This window comes from Pelmatolapia mariae, linkage group LG15, assembly GCF_036321145.2.
Source record: "Pelmatolapia mariae isolate MD_Pm_ZW linkage group LG15, Pm_UMD_F_2, whole genome shotgun sequence".
NCBI classification, from domain to species: Eukaryota; Metazoa; Chordata; class Actinopteri; order Cichliformes; family Cichlidae; genus Pelmatolapia; species Pelmatolapia mariae.
The window spans coordinates 31,284,161-31,307,781 of record NC_086240.1 but is presented as its reverse complement, the minus strand read 5'-3'; the positions used below and the strand labels follow the sequence as shown (position 1 = coordinate 31,307,781).

Here is a 23,621-nt window from a genome sequence, read left to right as displayed (position 1 = left end):
AGCTGTGGTTGATGTTGCACTGCAAGCACAGCCGATGTTTACTGATATCTACGGAATTACTGATAATTTTCATTTTTTAAATTGCAACAGTTTTTAAATATGCATTTGCTATGTAAAACTAGAATTTAATAGCATTGCATATTTGTCAAATTATATTCAATTTGTGTCAATTTGAGCCATTTTCTTTAGAAAAAAACATTACAATTTTATCATTATTCACAGCTTGTTTTCCGGATATATATGCATATCATGTATAGATACCATAGAGATGTTTTTTAATGCTGTTTTAATGAACCTGCGAGTCCCTGAGGACTTACTATGCCTCACGTGTATTTTAGAGGAACTGCAGCTTTATTCTTTACAGTCACAGTCCTTGAGGTTGCCAGTTGGAAATAAGCAGAAGACTGAACTCTGGCATTCCCCTTTGTTTGGAAATAGGATTTTATTTAATGATTAACAAACAATTTATTCAATTTTATTTATAAAGTGCCAAATCACAATGACAGTTGCCTCAAAGCAAAAAAAAAAAACACACAACTTAACTGGAGTCTGTTTAGTTTGTCAACAGAGTGACACTCAGCTGAAATAATGCCAGAGCAGTACACACAGAAGGATATCCACAAGTGGCCCCTTGACTTTTCCTCATCTGCTTAGGTGAACATCCCCGTCTACATCCATCCGCTGTCACCATGCCTCCTCATGAGACATCTGCAGGTTCCTGTTGCTTAGTAATAGTCTTCAGTGCTATGATTAAAGTGAGCTTCAAAGCTCTGGACACGCTCATTACTCACAGCAGCCTGCATAATGAATCCCTGGGAGGAAGATGATTAAGAACAGCATCCTTTGTAATCAAGAGTGTGGTGGGGATCAAATTCGTCTTAGTGTTCGGTCTATCTGTGCCTCATCCATCCGTAGCAGGTCAATGAGGTCACTAGAGAAATGGCCAGTCAGCAATCTAAGAAAAACAACCTGCTGACCTTTTTGTGGATGGTTGGTGTTCTCTGCATGATGCTACAAGCAGCCAGGATCTCATTTGCCTGGCTTTCATGTCTCACAGTCTGCACAGATACATTTGTCTTTGATATGTACTTTGGGCTGACATTAAAGGCGGACTGTTCTGAAAAAAATTCAGATTACTAACATCCATATGTAGTTCATACTCACTGTGATATGGGACGTTATCAGACAGCAGCTGTCATTTATTTCTATTTTACACTGACAGGATACACACACACACACACACACACACACACCAAAGGATGACTTTCCACAACATCATAAAAACCTTTGAAAATATTTCACTTTTAGCACTCTTCACTGTATTGTATATGAACTTCCTTAGTTACAGTCATTCACCCTGCAGAGAACCCAAACAGCATGATGCTACCACCACTATGCTTCAGTTTCAGGATGAAAGCATCAGGCGTAGAGCAGTCAACCAACGCGTTCTCATCCTGGGGCTGTCTGTCAGGTCTTCTCTGTAGCCAGTCCCAGGCCTACAACTTCCACATCTGGAGTTTAGAGCGGTGGTGGCAATAGCTACAGGTTTAACAGCCAGGAGACTGGTTTGTGTCTCGTGCCGACTTACTCAGTGATTCTTTTGATGTTGCTTTCATATTTATTATTTCACTCACTGGTTTTGGGGTAAGGTTTTGCCCTAATTCAAAGTTAAAACACTTGACAGAAGTGATCACATTTGCCGTTTTAACCTTGTGATACTTGCTAATGAAGATGCTCTTCACAGTTATTAAAAGTAGATTGTTATGTCATTTTTGCAAAGGGCATATGGGGGTGGTAGTTACTCAGTTAGCTTTCTGAGTAATTATACAAGGTAAACAAGAATATATCGAAGAGTCAAACTCAATGAACTGAACAGTCACTAAAGCAGAGTTCCTGGTTCAGATGTGAACCTGGTGAAAAGGAGTAGACTATACCTCATCAATGCATGAACTATGCACAGAGCTGACACACACAGCAACAAGGACACCATTTCAGGAAAGAGATGTTGCTGTTGGTGAATTTGACCATGATGTAGGACTTGGTATATCAGAAAACGTTACTGAGAAAATGATGCATACTTTTATCTAAATGGGCCACATATGAGGAGTATATGAGGAGTACTGGATGAATAAGCACTCAGTGGAGATGATGACAGGAAGTGGAGTCCCTGGGTGGAAAGAGAAGACACGGATGACGCATCGGAAGGAGGGTAATGAAGGCAGAGTTTGCAAAGAGGCATCGTCACATAAACACATGGTTCCCATATGTGATGCCTTAAACATACAGCGTTCGAAAGAGAAAGATGAATAAATGAATTAATAATGCAGATGCATTTTCAGTATCAAACGGTATCAGCAGCCACACACTCATGTTTGTGTGTAAGCTGCACAGAGATGACGTGTAATTACATTTCTAGGGAGGTGCGCGTCAGGTCACAGAGTAGGCTATGTGATACATTACTCCACATAAAGTTATCATGAAAGGTGAATTGGTTATAGAGACCAAAACCATATTCAGTTATTTTATGAGGCTGTAAACAAGGTGCTTTATATTGTAAGGTAGACCCTACAATAATACATACAGAGAAAAACCCAACAATCATGTGACCCCCTATGAGCACTTTGGCGACAGTGGGAAGGAAAAACTCCCTTTAAGCAGAGAGAAACCTGCAGCAGAACCAGGCTAATGGAGGGGCGGCCATCTGCCGCGACCGGTTGGGGTGAGAGGTGGAAGACATTTTAACATGCAAGCTAGCCTCAAGTGGCAATTAGAGGGACTGCAGTCTTATATGTTGGGTCCCTGGTTTCTCACCTCTGTGGCAAAGAAGCTTGTTGGCTACATCCTGCCACTCTACCATCATGGGTCCAAAACTACGCTTTAAACAAAAACTCCACTTAAGACAGTTTACCAAGGTAAGAAATGTCTATTTCTTTATTACATTCAACAGTACAGTACACTGAAATTGCACATTTTCACCAGATATAGCAGCATTCTGACTGGCAAATGGACTAATTATTAGGCACAATCAAGACATTTAAATACAAATACACACGTTCAAATGTGTCATGGCCACTTTCTGACCACAAACAGATTCCACTTAGCTGTTAATGTACATGCCTGGTAAAACAAATTCTATACAGCTAGACACACTGTCTTCTACCTGCAACTCCAGTGGCAACAAAACATGTAAGGTCAGGCCAAGCCCAGATTATCTTCTCAAAATAACCCAAAACAAACAAAAAGAAAAATCTTTTCTCTTGCACAGCATGTGCCAATCAGTGCATTTCAGGAGTTATAAAGCCTTTTCGTGTATTTTTATGGTTTCCTTCAGACAATTTCTTCACTTAAGATAATGTCTTTAAAAAAAAAAAAAAATTAAAAAAAACCTGACTGACACTGTCTCACCTTTGGAGGAATGGGTGATTGTGGGCTCAGTAAATGCAGCAGTGATGGCTTTAGAGCAGGTTTATCTAATGCTGCGGTTTTAGACGAGCTGGTCTCTGAAGTACGGCTAGGTTTATATGATATTACTTCTTGATGTCAGGTGATATTTTTGCCAAATGCAGGCTGATTTTAAGCGCAAAAAAAGACAAGAAAAAAAGAACTTTGGCACTAAAAAGTGAGGTGAAATCCCAGCTGTAAACTGCCTGAGCTGGCCTAGAACTAGCTTAGACTCTGAAGCTGCTGCAGGTGGAGATCAGTGTCTTCACCTGTAATATGCAGCCACTTGTCAAAAACAAATGTACCTTTTGTTTGGTCTCTTATCTTATTATTTTTGACAAAACAGTTGCATTTCACTTGTTATTTCCTGAATGGTCGAGACTCTACAGCACAGGTGTCGAACTCCAGGCCTTGAGGGCCGCTGTCCTGCTTGTTTTCCAACTAACCTACCCTTGTGCCTTCTTGGATGATCTGATATCCTCGTGTCGGTGTTGTTCCTACATCATCATAATAAATGTTGTTCCAGGTTCAACATTGCAAGTGACCAATCATACTGTTGTGACGTCATACTTTTGCAAGCCAAGCCATTCATTCATTTATGAAATTCCAATGTTGCAAGGACAATATGTATAATGCTTACTGTTTATTAAAGAACAGTATCCTGAAATGCAACGAATTCAAATTGCTGGATTGGCGGACAGAGGCGGTTTCTCGCAAGTTAAGTAGATTTTTTTTTAAGGCCGTTTTTTCCAAAGTCGCAAAAGTATGACGTCACAACAATGTGATTGGTCACTTGCAATGTTGAACCTGGAACAACATTTATTATGATGATGTGGGAACAACACCGACACGAGGATATCAGATCGTGCGTAGCTTCTTATTGGCAAAGCACACCTGATCCAGGTAATCAGCAGCAGGTAGGGCAGGGATACCTCAAAAACAAGCAGGATACTGGCCCTCGAGGACTGGAGTTTGACACCCCTGCTCTACAGGCTCAAATGCCAAATGGACTTCCAGTGTGTTTCAAAAGATGTGCTCAAGATTCAAATTTGGAAAATAGGCACAAAGATACAGCAGATATAGATTTGAATATAAAGATGTATATACTGTATATAAAGATGAACAACACAGAACCTAAAGATTCCCATTACCTACTGGCTGCTGTATAGGTCAAATTGTAGGGTTTGGTATGGTAGTCCAGTTGCCATCGACCTGTTGGAAGCCTCACAACTTTCTGAGAATCTTCAAACACATACACTCCCTGACCATTTAAAGTCAGACTGACATTAACACTGCATTGAACCACTGTGGGGGTTTGAGGCTGGTACTGCGAACACATCCAGTTGATCCAACCCAACATTTGCCAACAATAGAACATCATATCCCACCACACTGGACAGACTGAGCAGGTAGACTGCACGCACACTGGTAGGTCATTCTTGACTAACAGCAACAGAATCGTGCTTATTTAAAATGTTTGTTCTGGGTTGTTGGGTACAGGGTCTCAGCACATTTTAGTCGAGCCTGTTATATTCCACCAACTACTACTACTGATACTTGAACTATCAAGTATCAGAAGCTGATATTGAATCTACTGAGTTTTTAAAATTTTTAATCTTTGGACCACACATTTGTCATCAAATATTTTAAGCATATCCTAAAGTGCGAACAAATAAAACAATTTTAATGTCGCCATCATATAGACAACACGTCAAATGACAGGTCCTGAGCTTAGATCACCCAATAATCCCTGAACTCTACCCAGTTTAGTTAAAAGCCCCCCAGGTATTTATTATTTGCTTTTAGATGGAATTTCTTTCTTTTCTAATGTAAAAACAAACAGATGGAATGAATCATGGGTTCATTGTTGGTCAATCTTTGATTTGATCCTCACATCAAGTCTCTTTTTTCTTGTTTTTTTATGTGTGACTCAATAAGTGGCTTGAGTGGTTTGAGTCTTAGGAATGACAAAGAAGCCCATTAAGTAGCATTGTGTTTAATACTAGACTACATTAACCAGAAAAACTACCACAACAATCCTTAAGTGTACACATATGCACAAAGCAAGCTGCCTGGTAAAGCCAGCAATGATTCTAAAGGTATGTCTACTAACTGTTGCCACAAGAGGTCATCCTGAATGGCTATTTATGTTTACTTAAGCCAGGGGCGTCCAACTCCAGGCCTTGAGGGCCGGTGTCCTGCAGGTTTTAGATATCAGCCTGGGCCAGCACACCCGAATCAAATGATTAGTTCATTACCAGGCCTCTGGATATCTTCAAGACATGCTAAGGAGGTAATTTAGCCATTTAAATCAGCTGTGTTGGATCAAGGACACATCTAAAACCTGCAGGACACCGGCCCTTGAGGCCTGGAGTTGGACACCACTGACTTAAGCCATGGTGCACAAATGACCTTTTTGCCTTTCAAAAGGATCGCCTCACTCTGAATTTCCTGCCCAACATACTTAACTTCTAACCACTAAATGCAAATGCCATTCTGTCTGTTCATGACTGACTGTTGCTACTTCTTGTGGAAACTAAAGCTCAACCAAATCTTTGTTGATGAAGAATCCTCACATTCACATTTGATGTTTTAAAAATAAAACTTATAAAGTACAGTTTCAGTACTGACAGTCAGGTCTTATATTGGAAATTTTGCGATTTCTCATCTGACAACCTTTAAATCTCTGGGATGTTGGACTCACTGTGTACCTCCCGGATAGGATCTTCAGTCTGGCTTCTGTAGCAATAACCCATTCCACCTCAGCCCCCTTATATTTTTAATGCAGTGCTAACCTCAGTCTTATAGCCTGCTAAGAGAAGTAAACCATGAGAAAACCCTAGTGAGATAAGATGCACTTTAACAGTGTTTCAGAGAGGAGTTATGCCTTATACCACAGAGCGATGCTCTCCACATATATACACAGCGCTCGGCTGTATGCGCCTCTTTGTGTTGCCTGGCAGCTGAGGAAGAAACTTGAAATATTTGGGCATCAGATCGAGGCAGGCGTCGCGGAACTTCTTGATCCGCCAGTAGTAAATAAGAGGGTTGAGGGCTGACTTGAGGTAGCACAACCACAAGACCCATGTGCTGATTTGAAAAAAGCTGTCTTTGCGGTAGAACCTGTCACTGAAGGTAGTTACCAAGCTGAAGGCAGTGAAGGGTGCCCAGCACGCTGTAAACACGGAGAAGAGGATGAGGATGGTGGTGAAGGCACGGGTCTTGAAGCTCATGTCTATGTTCATCTTGAAGGGCTTCTGAAGGCTGAGGAGGCCCAGTTTGCTGGCCTGGCTCAGACAGACGCTGTCTGTGTGGCTATGGATGCGAATGGCATTGTGGCGGATGGTGTTGAGGATGCCCATGAATGTGTATAGCATGACCGTGAAAGGCAAGAAGAAAAAAACTAGCGTTAATATCAACACATAGGCGTGGTAACCAGGATCACTGCTGTAGCCAAATATACACTGAGGAGCTCTGGGTGGGATCTGTAAGGGAGGTGAGCCAACAGCTAGAGGGAAAGTGAAAATGAACGAGAGTCCCCATGTGACCACTATGAGCAGCTTGGCTCTCTGTGGGCTCAGCTTATCTTGCTTCTGGACAATAATAAGAAAACGATCAATGCTTATTATAAGCAGTACAGCTGCTCCTTCCATAACAAAAAACCAAAAGAGCATGGCGGAAACGCGACAGAAAACATCTCCAAAAATCCAGTTGGTGGTCACCACAGTAACCAGAGCAAAGGGCATGTTCAAGATGGCCAGCATCATGTCCGCAAATGCCAGACTAGCCAGCAGAATGTTGATGGCTGAACGCATGGCAGACCTCTGGTACACCATCAGGCACACCACTATGTTTCCTGACAGCGCCACTAAAAGGATGACTGCCATGACAAAGCAGAAGAAGATCTGCAGAGGTAGGCCAACGCCTTGCTGGATTTCCAGAGCATTTGCCGTTGGGGTGACCGGCTCCGAGGGAGACCCGGAGCCCAGGGAAATGTTTGCAACAGAGAGGTCTTCCATTGGTAGCCTCTCAGAAAGGTTCAGCAACCTCGTAACGACGCAGCAGAAACGGCTGTTAATGTCCCCTGTATCCAGGAGGGGAATGGTAGTGGAGAGAACCATGCTTCTCCAGGGTGAGCAGGCATCATTGCAGGAGAGTTCACATAAAATCTGATGGCAGACATGCGGATATCATCTCCCCAAGGCCACACGGCACCATCTTCATGGTAGCAAGACCCTAAGACAAAAATAAAAATATGTTAGAATTCCATTATGTATTATTGTAGGGTCTACCTTACAATCAGTTTGTGGAGAGCAGATTTCCGTGTTTAAGGATAACAATTTGAGCTGTCACTACCAGACTAAACACAACTTGACCGATGCAGAGGGTCAATGGTTTAGGGAATACCAATTTTCCTATTTGCATATTACACCATTACAGCTACAGGATATAACTATTCTGTCTTAGCACGAGACGCCTATTCATTTTCTATTTAAAAACACACTTAACAACACTTCCGTCAATGTATGATGTGTCAGAAAGGACGCTAAAACAGAAACAAGGTTGCCATGTTTGGTACAATAGTGATCCTTCACGACTGGATCTTTAAAACTACAATCAACTGAGGCGTGGGGTGGACAAATGCATTGATTTCCAGCAACAAATAATTAAAAAGTTGAGCAGGACTCGTGGGTATAAGTGTGTATGAGTTACACACTTTTACAAGTTTAAGGAGGTGGACAAAATTTGGCTGTAAAAAATTAATGGCAAGTGCTCCCACATAGTTTGAACAAGCTGAAAAATCCAAAAGTATTTTGAAGTAATATGTAAAATCTGAACAAAGCTCCCAGAACACAGAGTCCCGAAAGATTTCATGATACTGTAAATTGGGGTAATAAAATAGGATGTTTCTGCCAAAAGGTTGGTGCCTGAGTAAAATATGACTCATTTCAGTTTTTTTAAGCAATCAAAAACACAGAGCCTTACTGTCTTAGAACAACAGACCAACACCATGACGGAAATCTTTACAAAACAGAGGATGAATTTCTCACAAAAGACCTTTTTACAAAACTGAAACTAAAATGTCAAAGTTTACTAAACAAAAATAAAATTCAATGAGCAGCTGTTTTCTTTTTCATCATTTGCTAAGTGTGTCTGATTGTATCTTGCCCCCAACCATGTACCTATTAAACTAATTACATCTTTGAAATAAATAGCATAAAGTTTATTTTCCAGTATACAGAATTAAGCCACATTTAAAAGTGGAATACAGAAAGACAAAGCTGCCTCCAAAAAGAAACACATTGTCTGGTGTGTTTGGCTAAGCTGTGATAAGAAATCCTATTCCAATTTTTTTTTACCCCTGAGAGTGACAGAAAGCTAGTGCTCAACCGGACACAAGGCAAATACTGCAATAAAAACCCTTATCACTAGTATAAACACTGGAGGCATTGCAAGCAGGCCAGCTGGTATTATTACAATAGGCAGCAAATGGCAGATATAATAAATGGGCAGCACCAGAGAGTCCATTTGTTAATAGGATAACTTTCCACACAAATTAAGCTTTTTAGTATTTTAGTTCTGTGTGGGTGTAAAAAAAATAAGAAATATCAAGCCAGTGTAATTATGAGCAATTACTGTGACAACACTGCATTTAAGCCTGTTAGAGGGATCTGTACTTTAGCTGTGCTGCTGTGATACTAGGATATGCAGCCATTTGACAGATAGCGCCATCTCTTCAGCACACTGGAGGAGACAAAAACCTACAATGCGAAAATAAACGGCAGTGAAATCGGGCAGAGTTTGCTTTGTTCATATGCTGATGACAAGCTTATTGTCTGCCACAATTTCCACAAGGAGAGCAAGGAGCAGCCGGTTTAATCTTCTTGGCCCAGTTCCCACTTCATTAACTCTGCATTCAGTGAGGTAGACTGCTGCATGTCGGCCTCAACAGGTAGGGTAGTGTTCGCTGCTTTTGGGTGCAATGACCTACGATGTTAAAAGAGCCACTCCAGTCTCCCAGCAGTCAAGTGATCCTGCATAGGAAATGAATGATCAGGTACTTGGTGTTCTGAACGACAGGGAAATGTTTAAATAACTGCAGAGGCACTGCAATTATGTAATGAGAATATGCTTACAGCTTTTCACACATCTTGTAACCTTGAATCGCTCAGAGGGAAAAGATTTGTTGGGAAGCTGCCCAGTGAGCTCACGATGGTGCTCGTGATGTTACTGGGAGGTGCCAGTTTTACAGCAATAATAGCCAGTTCAGATACAGTGTTTATTTCAAATAGCACTGGTGTGTCTGCGAGAGAAATACCAGTGTTTCCCCTCACATAGCATTATTTGGACAGGCTGCTGAGTTATACGATCACCCACCTGAGTATGTTTGAAGAGTCACTTTTTAAAAAAATTCTAATCTAGAGATAATGCAACGTGTGCTGGATTAAGTAGAGGACAATCCCTTGCTATTATTTCAAAGTTCAGTCGCTGCTTGCCAGTTAGCTCCTGCCCTTCCCTGTGTCATGCTTCCCTCCTGCCTGTACTCTTACAGTTGGTAATCTCTGCAGTCTTATAAATGTTGCTGCGATGTCCTTGAAATGAAGCAGCTACAGAGAGGAGGGTAGACAGAAACCTGCGACCCAGGGCTCTCGTGTATAAACTTGTTTTTAGGTACCTTTGAACATTTCACACTGATTTTTTTCCCCAGTGATATCATGCCTTGCATTCAAATGACTTATGACTTTAATTTCCCATACCATCTACCTTTGCTTATTTGTAATTAAGCATAGACTTTGACAATGGTGTGAAACGGTTACAGGGAGCACTTTAAAGTAGTCGTATGAGATATTACTTTTAAAATAAAAACTGCAGACTGTGGAGAGCAGGGACTTAAAGAGCTCTTGCACAGTAGTGAAAGCACAAGTGGAAGGAATGTTACCACAGATCCATTTAGTACATTAGTTTTCCGAGGATCTAGCAGAGATGTTGTGATTCACAAGATATCCGAGTGTCCTTATTGTCTGCATTCAAATGTTCTGGAAGAATAAAGATTTGGTTGGTTTTGCTCGTGTTTATTTAGCATTAGTTAGCAATGCTAATACCGATTTCTGGCAATCTAAAAAATGGGATATTCTGATATATCGGTGAAAAAACAGATTTCCCTATGATTTATTATGTGTAGTTATTTTAATTACATGTTTATGCACTGCCTGACTATACCTAGAGCAGCAGTTTATTGTTTCTGGTTTTCTTAAAAAATGCATTTGGAACACCAGCAACAAGGCTGAATGGTGTTGAAGGTTGTTTCACTAATCTCTTCTTTACTTTTTAAAATGTTCATTTATCTGATATAAATAAAGATGAGGTTCGTTCATCCATCCAGATTCAAGTCTAAGCAAAGATGCCCAGATTTACATCTACCCAGCCGCTTCTTCCATTCAGTTCATTCTGGGAGACTTCAAAGCATTCCCAAGCCAGCCAAAAGATATAATCTCTCTAGTGTGTCTTGGATCTTCCCCAGGGAGTCCTACTGGTGGGACATGAAACACCCTATATAGGTGGTGTCTGGGAGGTATCCTTGTCAAATGCTCAAACCACGTCAACAGGCTTCTTTTGATGAAGAGTAACAGCTCTACTTCAAACTCTTCCCAAATAATCGCGCTCCTCACCTTATCTTTAAGGGTGAAGAAAGATTATTTACACTGCGTCTATCCACAACCTCAATCTTGTTGTCACTACACAGAGTTTGTGGGTCTATGGTCTCAGATTTGGAGGTGCCAATTCGCTTTACACTCAGCCGCCCTACTGCAAGCTGGGGGTCAAGAAGTCAAATGAATCCTATGCCAATACAGTTTTAGTTAGACGTTAACATCCACTTATTTCATTGAACGGTTCTTTTCCCAGGGTGGAATCATTGTGCATACATCTTTAATGACTTATTAAAGAAAACAAAAAGAAAATTCCCATTTGTTTTGGATTTTCTTTCATCCACACAGCGCTAAAAGTATAAATATACGATATATGATTTGTTTGAATGTCCCTTTGGATGTTACAAATTGACTGGACACTTCTGGTAGCCATAAAGAAAAGTCTGACAAAATTCTGGATGGATATTTGACCACTTTTCTTGGCAGAATATTAAGCGTTAAATTAAATTGATTGGCATGGGGTTTTTAAAACTATTCCACAGATTTTTAACAGGTCTGGGGTTGGTGTGTTAGGAAAGCTATTCCAAAAGTTTTATCAATTCCAGCTAGGGCTGGGCCATATCATACCGTTCACGGTAATACCAGTATAATGTTGGGCAACGATAGAAAAATGAAATATCGCGATAGAATATGGGTAAAACGCACATGGCGGAAAAAGCATCGCGGAGAATGAGAAGGGCGAAAGCGGATCGTTGAATGAAACAGATGAACCAGAATTGGTTTGTAAAAATGTGAAAACTTCAGTGGTGTGGAACTGGTTTAGCTTTCGTCCGTCAGATACACAACAAAGCACTATTTTTGGTAGAGCATGCTAGCGGGCCGTCGTTATTACCGTGTTTTTTGGAAAATACGGCACACTTAAAATCAATCCTTTGATTTTTCTGAAAATCGACAGTGCCCCTTATAATCCCGTGTGCCTTATGTATGAATTCTGGTTGTGTTTACTGACCTCGAAACGATTTTATGTGGCACACAGCGCTCGAAAATCTGTCAAATGTTTTAGTACGACTTTGCTAAGCTACGAAGCCGCACCGCTTGATGGATTGTCGGAGCATTACGGCTATCGTAGGCAGGAGCCTCGCGGAGTGACACGTACTGTGCTACAACATAATATTACCGTACTGTGTGTGTGTAACCTCTTTTTAAGTTTTGTGGATATTATACATGGTTATGCTGAGGATATGTCGGCCAATTTTCACTGGAAATACCTTTTGGTTAAACTGTCAGCAAGGAATTTGCATTTGCACTGTTAAATTTGTATATAACTTTAATGCACATAAAAAACAGCTGCTTGTTTAAGTGAAAATACATTGATGGTTTTTTTACACTAATAAAGTTGTGGAGTTGTAAAGTATTTTGTCTAGTGTCAATTATATCGTCAGTTATATCGTTATCGCAAATTTTCAAATGTATATCGTGATAAATATTTTTGGTCATATTGCCCTGCTCTAATTCCAACACCAGTTTTGATGTGTACATGGGATGTTCCTATTAAGAATTATGTCCAAATGTGGACCTTCTAGCTTCTGATTTTATGTGAAGTTGAAGAATTTAGAGGCAGTCCTCTGTCTTCGTTATTCCATCCACTTTGTGCAATGTGTCAGTACCACTAGGAGCAAAACAGCCCTAGATCATGATGCTATCACCACCATGCTATTGGCTAACTAGCTCAATCTTTTGTCTCATATGACCATAAAACCTTTCTCCAGAAGGCATCTGGCTGGTCTATATAAGCTAATGCAAATTTCAGTCAAACATAAAACTGTTGATTTTGAGCAGAGCCTTCTATCGAAAGCTCCACAGTACACAGTGATGCTGGTGTTCCAGCAGTTTCCACTTCATGGCAGGCTTGAGCCTTGGTAGTTTCTGAATTATTCCTGGAATTCCAAACCGATTTCCTCTCACCTGAGGCTGACAGTTTGAGTCTTCTTAAAAATCTTAGCAAAGTGGTAACACATCTGAATAACTTGTACTTAAGCACAATTGTCTTAACTGATAATCACAAAATCTGCAGTTATTTAGAAATGACTCTAAGAAATCTTGTCAACTTGTATAAATTTACAATTCTCCTTAGAACTTCACTAAGTTTACTGGATTTTCCCATTATTCTGAGTGTGGGTCACTGCAATGAATGCTGTCACAGAGAAATTACGAAAGAGTAGTCAATCATGATCGCTAATCAACAACAGACCGTGTCAAGTTAAAACATACTGCACCACCTATTAAAAGATTATATTTGACACTGTATGTATACTTTTTAACCTGTGAGGATTATATGAAATCCCCCCAAAAATACAAACTCATTCTTTTTATTTTAAAATCATCGTCATGATGAGTGAATGTAAACTTCTGACCACAACTGAAGTCAGTAATATTCAATTTTATTTATACAGCGCCAAATCACAACAACAATAGCCTCAAGGTGCTTCATATTGTAAGGTGGGCGCTTTAGATCCTACAATAATACATACAGAAAAGAACACAACAATCATATGAACCCCTATGAGCAAGCACTTTGGCGACAGTGGGAAGGAAAAACTCCCTTTTAACAGGAAGAAACCTCCAGCAGAACCGGGGTGGCCATCTGCCATAACTGGAGACCATAATACTGGCCTACCAATAATAGGTTTTACTTGCCTCTTGTCAACTGATTGAGTTAATCCTTTCTCTTCCCGACATTTTGAAAAAATAGCAGCCGCAGAAAACGTAGCAAAATATATACATGGAAGAAATGAACACCACTGAACAGCCTATCACAACCGCTGCAGACCGCATCATCCATCATGTAGTTACATTTTGGGGGCAGTGCATGTTAGGCTACAGCATCAGTTACAGCAAAGGGGTTCAGAAGGGTTTGTGGCTACGCTGTACCTAGGGATGGGTACCGGTATCCGGTGCCATAATGGCACCGGTTCTGACATAAACGGTAGTAACCAGACCGAAAAGCAGCGCACATTTCGGTGCTTTATTTCGGTGCTTTTTTTTTTCTTGAGTTGTCATACACTTTGGATTCTAGCCAATCATTTTACCTTTACAAGGAAGTAGGCGGGGTTCTTTTAGAGCAGAGCTACAGATTAAAAATGCCCAAGGCAAAGCGGTCAAAAGTCTGGCTGTACTTCACAGCAAAAGATGCAAACTCAGCAGCCTGCAACAAGTGCTTTAAGCCCCACGCCCCCGGTACCGCGAGCAAAAAGGAGGAGATCATGTTTAATCGGTTATAACACGGGGTGAGAAATATAAGTCCAAACATGTGTGGTATCCACAGAAACCTCTGAATCTCAGCTAAAATGTCATATAAACCATTTCTACAACCACCAAACTCAACGAAAACAAGCCATGATTAAACGAGCAGGTATGTAAATGCGCATAAGTCCGCTAAACAAACAAGGCGAACCAGAAATTCTCCAGACTTCATGTAACCATCTTCCAGAGCTATCACTAATTCCAAACACCAAGTTTCACCACGATCAGACCAAAATTCACTGAATGAGCGGCAAAAGAAGACCACAAAAACACACAGCGGCGCAAATGCGCTAAGACAGAAATTGGCTTACCGTCCAGATTTCCTCCGTTATTTTCGCCGGTAGCCGGTAGCCATATGATTATCAGCAGTTACCACGCCTACAGAGCCGTTTTCCTTCAACAACCTCCATTTTAGACCCACCTATAGGTGACTGGACAGACGTCACATGCAGTAAATTTGGGCCCACGTGGGTTTTGGCCTTGGGACGTCTGATTGGTTGAATTAACGTGAACGTGGCATCGTTACTGTGACTCTATTGGCTCAAACAATTAAAAAGAGGTGTCAATCATGCAAATTGACCAAAAGAAACCAAAGTTACAGCCCCTCGGAGTTTAAAGGGCCAGAGGCCAATTAAGCGCTCCATGGCAGAAAAGGCCCATTACCATGTAAATGTATGGTTAATTCTTCAAAAACGTATTTTTAAAAAAAGCATTTTTAGGCATGTTAATAAAATTAATTAATGTCTGCTCTTAAATACCTAAAAAAAATCAACTGGCATGGTGTCCAGTTGTGTGCCAGAATTGGACATTTTTTTTTACAACGCCTGGATATTCATGTATTGACAGCGCTGTAATTTTTCACTGTTTCACTTTAAAAACATAAATCTTTGCACAGATGATGTTTATATGTTGTTACGGTTCTTATCATTTTGCAGAAAAAAAGAGACTGCTAAAAATAAAAACATGAGAGGTTTTTGGACGAAGTTTGTGTTCTCCATTCTTTAAGCACCAGTTCGAGCACCGTTTAAGCACCGGCACCGTTTCGGCACCGGTATCGGATAAAACCTAAACGATACCCATCCCTAGCTCTACCTATAACCTAGTTTTAACAAAGTACAATTTCACTGTCAGACTGAGTGGAAGAAGTGCAACTGTAAATGACAGCAGTATACTGTTGCGTTATATTTGCCTCACAAGTCAGATGTTGCAGCAAGTTTAACAGTTTTACTGCTTTTTCGTGCATTACAGCCAGATTATCAAGTCAGGGTTGGTGGGGGTTGCTCCAACTTTACTAATTGGTTCAACCACTTTATGCTTAACCATACAACCCTCACACCAAGCTGAAATTACACTGAATATCTACTTTAATTTGTTTCACTGTTAGCCTTTTGTAAAATAAAATGTATTAATTAAAAAAAACTGTAAAATTAGATTGCTGTATGTATTTACTTGCTACATTTATTTTATAAACTCAGAAAAAGAATGATTCAGTGAAGGCTGATGTTCCCTGGATGGTTTCCAGTCTCTTCCACGGACTGAGGACTGGAGCTTATTGAACACTGGTACTGGATTGGTACTTGGCACCGGTAGATACCCCTCAAAGACAGATGAACAACGACCTTAATGAAATATTAGTGCCTAGTACCTTATTCAGACCAGGCCTTCCCTTTATCCACCCCCAACTCACAGCTATTTATGCCAGGCCGAAACAGCTCGCCGACTACTGTTTCATAGAGCATGAAACCGCTTATTTCGACAGGATTCGGTGATTTGGAGCCATCCACTCAAGCTCAGAGACCGAGAAAATAAACAGACACTTCACATTACTGCAAGCGACGAGAACAGCGGGTGTTCGGAACAAACGGCCTAATTCATGTTTTAGCACAACATTTATTATTATTAATGTCATTATTACACCGCTGCTGGCGGGTTTAAAGTATACTTGCTAATATTATTACCTGCTTCATTCTCCCATGCTGGAGCTCAGGAGCAGCTCAAGTACTGAAGCTCAGTCCGGAAAATGGAGCATCTCACCTCCCAAAAATTTTCATGGTTGTCGGTGTAGAGAAAGACACATAACTGCTGATGTACCCGAGAAAAACCCTGTTTTAGCTTTTAAAAAAAATATATATATATATATATATATATATATTGGCAACAGCGCGACGGCCGGTGATGCCACCACCTCCACAAATGAAGCCTCAGAAAAAAAAAAAGTGAAATCCGTGTTTGGTCAGAACGGCTTTGTTTCCAGCAACAGCTGCTTATCTGCGGCGGGAAAACGGAAGGTTTCCTGCTCGAATCTTTGTTTTCCTTCGTCCATATGTGAGGTGTGAACGGCCCATCCTCCACTGACAAATGTACCAGTGTCACTGTATGTGAGCGTCTACTGTACGGAGCCCAGATTTTCCTCACACGGTTCTAAACTACTCTCACTGGTTGCTGCCTGCGGGAAGGCGCAGACACCCACTACTTCCTATATTGCCTTTCAAAATAAAGAACTAGTTGTGTTTTTTAAATAGTGTTTTTGAGTGGATGTAAAGTTGATTTGGTTGTTTTCATGTGATTTATGTTATAAACAGTACACCTAAAAAGCTCTTAAATGCTGTTGCAGTTGTCCCACCTCAATCTTCCGCATGGTATAAACAGTTTGCTGCCTCGCACTGAAAATCATCTGATGATGATTTTTCAAAAACAACCAAGTTTTTCTTGTAAAAGTCCCACTTTATTTGTAATTGCAAATTTTGTCACAATATCTTTAAAAAAATGAAATGTGTATGAATAGGGTTTTTTAAAAGATTGTGTTGAAAAATAAATAGCTAAGCTTTAACTCAAAAATAAATTTCATGGCGTATGGCTAAATTGTTGTTTCTGCATTTTGATTTATAAATCAATTATCTGCATTATTTTGAAGATAAGGCTACACAGTTTCCGGTAAGGTTTGCGTTCCTTGATAACTGACATACCCAGAATGTCATGGGCAAAAGTGGATATTCCTAGTGAGGTGCCCCGTTTCGAGCACCGCCCAATAGAAAGGATAGACTGTGCAAGTGGGGCGTGGCTTGTTATAGCGGAAGTGCTTTTTGGGGCATGTGCGGATGCATGCAGTGGGTGGTAAAGATAACAAAGACAGTACATTAGCGCTATAGTAATCACGGTGTTTTCAGGATATTGTGCAGTGTGGCTGGACTGTACAAGAAATTCAATTATTTGAAGATTTTTTTTCCTTTTATTTGAAAAATTGTGCGTATATGCAGCAGATGGTATAAGTGCCACAGGATTGTTTTCACTCATAAATATACTCCATGATGTGGCTCCATGACTTCTACATTAAAATGCATTAAAAACAGCCCCATCCATAGAACTTTGGACCCATGTGTTAGACAACACTCATCTCCTTTGTCAGCAAAACAACATTTCCGAGCACCACTGTCTTACCTGGAATGCTGAGTAATCCAGATCTACAGTGACACTGGTGGATGGGGTGGATGGAGTAAAAAAAAAAGTCAACAGAACAAATGTCAATGAGTTCATATGTAGTAATAAACAGCTATGTTTTAGACACTACACTGTCTGACATCTTTAAAAGAACATTTCAGCAAGTTAGAAACAGACTGCTGCTGTTTGTTGTCTTTTGTGTGTGGTTTGTACAGAGGAATTACTCTCATCATACAAGCCTGTATACAAGCACAGTATCAGCAAACAGGTCTTTAACTACTCCAAGTGACAGTATTAGAGGAACTGCACTTTCATTCCCAGACTATAGCTTTCATTATAGGATAATAACTCTGAAACAGGACAAACTAGAGCTACATTTGACTCCTCATGTGAACCCAACTCAAAAGTTAAACAGTAGAATCTTAAAGTAGTCTAAAATAGAAATATGTATTTATTACCACAGACAGTGAATTGTATGCATTTGTTTGCTCTAATGAGTACAGAGGTGGAGTTAGCCATTAGCTTAAAACAATAATAGCACTTAATTTGCGCCGTTTTATCATGTGATCTGCATTGTTGAAAAATAAAACCTGACCCATGATCTTTTGTATTTTCATCTACTACTGACCTGTATTTAGATATGCGATTCAGTTCAATGCCTCCACAGACTGTATATAAAAGATGGAAGCTGAAGTCAAAAATAAATTCTGTATCTGATTAGCAAAATATGAGAAAAAGACTTTTTAGCTCCCTTGACCTATTTCCTCATAAATTATGGTCACTTTTTTACTAAGAACATTAGACTTTAGTTCATGTTTGACTCACATACAAATCCACCCCTCACTCAATATGTATTTGACAACATCAATATGGTGTTTGTTAAAATATTCAAGGGTTCAAAACATGTCTTTACTAACAACTGGCAACATCACAGTTGGCTACACCCAGTTTTGTTAATAAGGTCTGTCAAGGCTAACGTATATGTTTTCAATGACGCTCAGTATTGATGTTAAAAAATGTCACAGAATTACTAATTTTCTATACAAGTGACATGTGTTTTCTACCCAGGAGATGAGTTCTATATACCTTAACAAGTTCAGCTGTGCACCAGAAGCAGGTAACTGTAAAACTGTGTAATCACATGAACTTCAATACTGACTGATGATGACACAAGGACAAAAAAACAAAAACATAAAACCGGATTAACAAAGAAAGCTGATAACCACACACAAAACAGCATTTATCCCTGAAGGAGTTCTTGGTTTGCCAAGGCTTTTGTCAGGCAAGCTTGGTTACGTCAAGCTGGGTTTTTGGTGCACCCCCCAGGTCACAGGAAGTGATGCTAGTGTAGCTAATTAGAGAAGTTCCTCCTGCTAATTGTATCTTTGGATCAGGTTTCCTGACTGAGATGCCCAGGGGACTTATAGTTATGCAAGTTATGGGAATCCCAGCGCTAACTGTGCTAGCCTTTTCCATTTGCTTACTGTCTTTATGCTAAACTAGGCTAATCACATCCTGACTCTCATATAACTCAAATATGAGCCTGTCCATCTGAATGTCACTCTATGAAGAAAATCTAGTAAATGTACTTTCCAAACTGCTGAATGACTCCTTTTGATGTTGTCCACCTGCATAATGACATCACCCAGTTTTAGATTGTTTTATTTTCATCAGATAACTAACCAACAGGATTGCAAAGAAGATTAAATATCTAGAATTATTCTCATGTTTATTGTAGGGGTGTTTTGTATCTTGCAGTATGTCCCATGAAATTTCCTATGATCTCATCTCCATGTCAGCAATATGTAATGTCCAAGCTTTCAATCAGCTCATTCTTGCAGTGACAAACACTGAAAAGCATAAATAAATTAAATACGCTGTCATTTTCCACAGAGATGTCAGAGACTCTAGTCCTACGAAGCCTTTATCTGCTTGGCTTTTTTAGTCTTGGGTGGTATGATCTCAACCTCGAAGGGGACAAAGAATTCTAAAAGAGCTTTTGTTTCTTTCAAGTCCAGAGAATACTCTTGTGCGATCTTTTCGGGACTCCACGTCTGAGGCTGGTGCTGGTGGCTGCCCATAGCCTTCAGAGCCTCAGCAATGGTCAGTTTACCAATGGGAACATCTGTGAGCTCCACCAGGCCCAATGGAGATGCTGGGACACTGAACTTAAGAAGTCGTCGCTGTTCTCTCCCTGCCGTCACGTCCTTCGACACCTGAGGGAAGAACAAGCAGTGAAGAATAACTATTATGAATTTTAAAAAAAAAATCAACATTTAAAAACTTTTGGCTGGTGCACATGCAAATCCCACACAGGAAAGTCAGGTTTGAAGTTGGGAATGACAGATTGGCTAATTTCCCAAGTTCAAAAAGTCCCCTATCGCAACACAGCAAGGACGTCCACCTTACCTTTATGATACTTTGTGGCATAAAGGTAACCTAATTACATTTGCAATCATAAATGTAACAAATAATGCTAACAGATTTTTTTAATTATTAATCTAATAGATACTGATTCCATCATTTATACTCTTAGATGCATGCATTAGTTAGATTTTATTTTACAGAGTCAGGAAAGAATATGTAGTCTGATGCTGTCTTAAATATGAAAAAAATGACTTCCAGTCTCAGCGTCAGCAATATTAAGCTTATTAATTTAACACTCTTATTGGAACTTGAACATAACTGGACAAAACTGGATTAGTGCATGCCTAACATGCATCTACATATTTGGTTGTTCCCTTTGAAATGTCTTGTCCTCTGGACCACATATGGATGATATATGAACAGCTATGAACAGATAAAAGGTCAAATTCAAGTAATGTGGATGCACATGAATATTTGACTATTCTGATTAAGAAATAGAAGCACAGTCACAGCTGTCCTCCTGCCATCATCCAGCTATGGACAGCCATGGTGGTATAAATTGGTCTGGCAGAGCTACAGAGGATTCAACTTAGGGGTGGGCGATATAAACGATATACGATAGAAACGATATAGATTTGGCCAACGATAGAGATTTTGACTATATCGCTCTATCGCGATAGCGCATGTTGATGATGTCATCAAGCTGCGCCTGTTTTGGTAGAAAGTATCACAGCGGCTACAACCATTATCATCAGTAAATTATGTTCTCCTGACTGAAGTTTGGCCCGTGTATAGCATCCTGCTATGCGATTGCATTTGTCCCTAACCACCAGAATCCCTCACGTTAACTTTTATTGAGTGGAAAAAAAGTTGCCGTTCATCCCCCAGCTTCACTGTGCTAATGTTATGCTAACATAGCTGTGTCGCTAGCAATCGCGTAGCACAACATTATACACCAGGTAGTCTAACTTCGGTAACCCTGCAAACGCCACTGCTGTTTAGTTTTCTGTCTTCATTTATGTTGGAAGTGGTAGCAGAGCTGTACGTTTTAATTAGTTTCAAAAATCTCTCAGTCAGAACATGGTATGAAATGTTTAGGTATAAACTAGCGAGCTAACTTCCTGTTAACTTCTAACTCCGTTAAATTTAATAAATTCTGTTTTCACGGATGCATGGATGTTAAACTTAATTGTTACACCCGATAAAGCAGCAACGCTGATGATTTAATTAAAGATGAAAGAATTTAGACTGTTTTTAACTCTCAGTGTTCGTTTGACTTTGGGACCTGAAGGGGACGGAGTTTTGGACCCAGATTACTCCTCACTACGGCAGCCGTAATGCTCTGACAATCCATCAAGCAGTCCATCAGCAGGCTTACCAAAGTTGTACTAAAACATTTTTTAACAGATTTCTACACGCCAAAATCGGTTCAAGGTCAGTGAGCACAACAAGAATTCATACATAAGGCACACTCTCGATTTTTGAGAAAATTAAAGGATTTTAAGTGTGCCTTATAGTGTGGAAAATACGTTATACAGAAGAAAAGAATATATCGTGATATATATCGTTATCGCACATGCTTCAAATTATATCGCGATATGAATTTTAGGCCATTTCGCCCAGCCCTAATTCAACTCTTCTTTTTCAAATTAAAAATTAAAAACTGAAAATAAAACTGATTCATTACAACACAGCCAAGCCTAGAATCATGGGAGCTGCAGGTGATTTATCACTGGTGGCTCACTACCATCAACATGGTTTGTTTGATGAGTGTTGATTAGGTTTTTAAATTTCTGTCACCTGATTACCAAGACTTGGATGGATAATTCTTAAAAAAAAAAAAAAAAAAAATTTTTTTTTTACTTGTGAGCACAAAAGCTCGACCTATTGTTTACGAGGACCAGCCAATTAGAAGAAAACAGGCTTAAAGGGAGCAGCAGGAGATTAGGCAGCTTGTTTCCAGACAGCAGCTGAACAGAGCAAAGACTATTTTTGAACTGTGTTCATGCAAAGCTACCTTAGCAGAGTCCAAGCATGAAACATATGTAGCTGGCGATGATAATGATAGTTCCCTTTTAACAGCCAGTGTTAATTAATAATGTCTTTCTTTATTCTTCATAACACAGAATACATGAATGTCTCAACTTTGCAAAGATTCGACCTCTAAACGTCTGAATGACCCAAACTGAGAGCAAAAACACTGACAAACAATGAATGATTGAGCAGAGCTGATGTAACAGCATTCAAACACTCAGGCAGAGTCAGTCTGACCTCTGCTGCAGCCGGTGCTGGATCTCTGGACTCCACGTACACGGACCTGAGGTGGTCCAGCAGCGGCGCGTTCTTCTGGTTCAACGAATCCACTTCTGAAAAACACAAACCGACGTGAGAATCGTCCCCGAGCTTTCTGAGGACACATGGATGAACGGTGAGCCTACCGTGACCGCGGGTTAACTGTTACACAAGCCAGCTAGCACTCACTCACTTACCCTGCGGACTGGAGGCTGTCGCTGGAAGCTTGACCGCGTGCCGGGGCGCCGCTCGCGGCTTGTCCTTGGAAAGTTCTCGGTGCACTCGGTTTTCCAAGTTGTAATTCCTGAACACACGCGTAACCCGTGCACCCATGTTTAACAAATTGTCAAAGCCCGCTATGAATAAAGTTGATTCAAACTGCCGACGGCGAGCGAGAAGGTTCTTTTTACAGGCGGAAATGTGAAAAGCGCAGAGGAAGCAGCAGCGACACCGTGTGGTTGGATGAGTTTATTGTTCCCCGTGTCTTTTTTTCAATTGCCAAACGTAAGGATGCTGGATACAGGTCTTAGTTAACTCAATAAATTCAGAAATAAATAATTAGTCTCATAATTTAATTGAGTGTTTTTAATAAAACATATCTTTTTTTTTGTTTTGTTGTAAAAACCTGACTGCCAGTTTTAACAAGAAGAATCGTGATCTGAATGCACTGTTGCGTCAAACACACTTGCTTTGCCACGTGACAAACTCCTTATAGGCTCCTTTTAAGAGTTATTGTATTATAAAAAAGAATTGTTCACGTTACCATTTGTGCAGTTTAACAGTCAGTGTAAAACAGAAGAAAGGAGAGTGACAGAGAGACGAAAAAAAAGGGAGAAAGAAAAATAAATAGGAGAAAATCTAAATACAAAGGACAAAGCGTAAGTAAAGTGAGTGTATGTGTATGTTTATTTGTTACAAAACATACTTAACAATTAGGGTGAGAAGCCAACTATGTCTCCAAGGAGCCCTGCTGAAGATGCAAGGTCATATGTCCTGAACTTTGTTTTATCCAATAAGATAAACTTATCTCACTTTGTACTCATTAAAATTCAAAACAATAAACTCATTAGGACAGTGTTTATTGAGGTCAAGAGGTCCAAGGGTGGTTTTCCATATGGCCATGAAAAAATC

The 23,621-nt window shown here is 40.1% G+C and overlaps 2 protein-coding genes across 2 annotated transcripts; both read right to left on the bottom strand.

Moving 5' to 3' along the window:
• Window positions 1-5,793: 5,793 nt before the first annotated feature.
• Window positions 5,794-16,805, bottom strand: gpr63 (G protein-coupled receptor 63). The gene is made up of 2 exons (XM_063495673.1): window positions 16,352-16,805; window positions 5,794-7,677 (listed from the first exon to the last, which is right to left on the bottom strand). The coding sequence occupies exon 2, from the start codon at window positions 7,560-7,562 to the stop codon at window positions 6,330-6,332; it is 1,233 nt and encodes a 410-aa protein (XP_063351743.1). The 5' UTR covers window positions 7,563-7,677; window positions 16,352-16,805; the 3' UTR covers window positions 5,794-6,329.
• Window positions 16,806-17,623: 818 nt separating this feature from the next.
• ndufaf4 (NADH:ubiquinone oxidoreductase complex assembly factor 4) lies at window positions 17,624-22,883 on the bottom strand. The gene is made up of 3 exons (XM_063495233.1): window positions 22,688-22,883; window positions 22,470-22,564; window positions 17,624-20,047 (listed from the first exon to the last, which is right to left on the bottom strand). The coding sequence occupies exons 1-3, from the start codon at window positions 22,821-22,823 to the stop codon at window positions 19,745-19,747; spliced, it is 534 nt and encodes a 177-aa protein (XP_063351303.1). The 5' UTR covers window positions 22,824-22,883; the 3' UTR covers window positions 17,624-19,744.
• Window positions 22,884-23,621: the final 738 nt, after the last annotated feature.

Coding starts and splice junctions, on each gene's coding strand:
- gpr63 (XM_063495673.1), bottom strand. CDS start 7,562: ATGGTTCTCTCCACTACCATTCCCCTCCTGGATACAGGGGACATTAAC.
- ndufaf4 (XM_063495233.1), bottom strand. CDS start 22,823: ATGGGTGCACGGGTTACGCGTGTGTTCAGGAATTACAACTTGGAAAAC. Junction 22,565..22,687: donor GACAGCCTCCAGTCCGCAGG/GTAAGTGAGTGA, acceptor TGTGTTTTTCAG/AAGTGGATTCGTTGAACCAG. Junction 20,048..22,469: donor CAGCACCGGCTGCAGCAGAG/GTCAGACTGACT, acceptor TTCTTCCCTCAG/GTGTCGAAGGACGTGACGGC.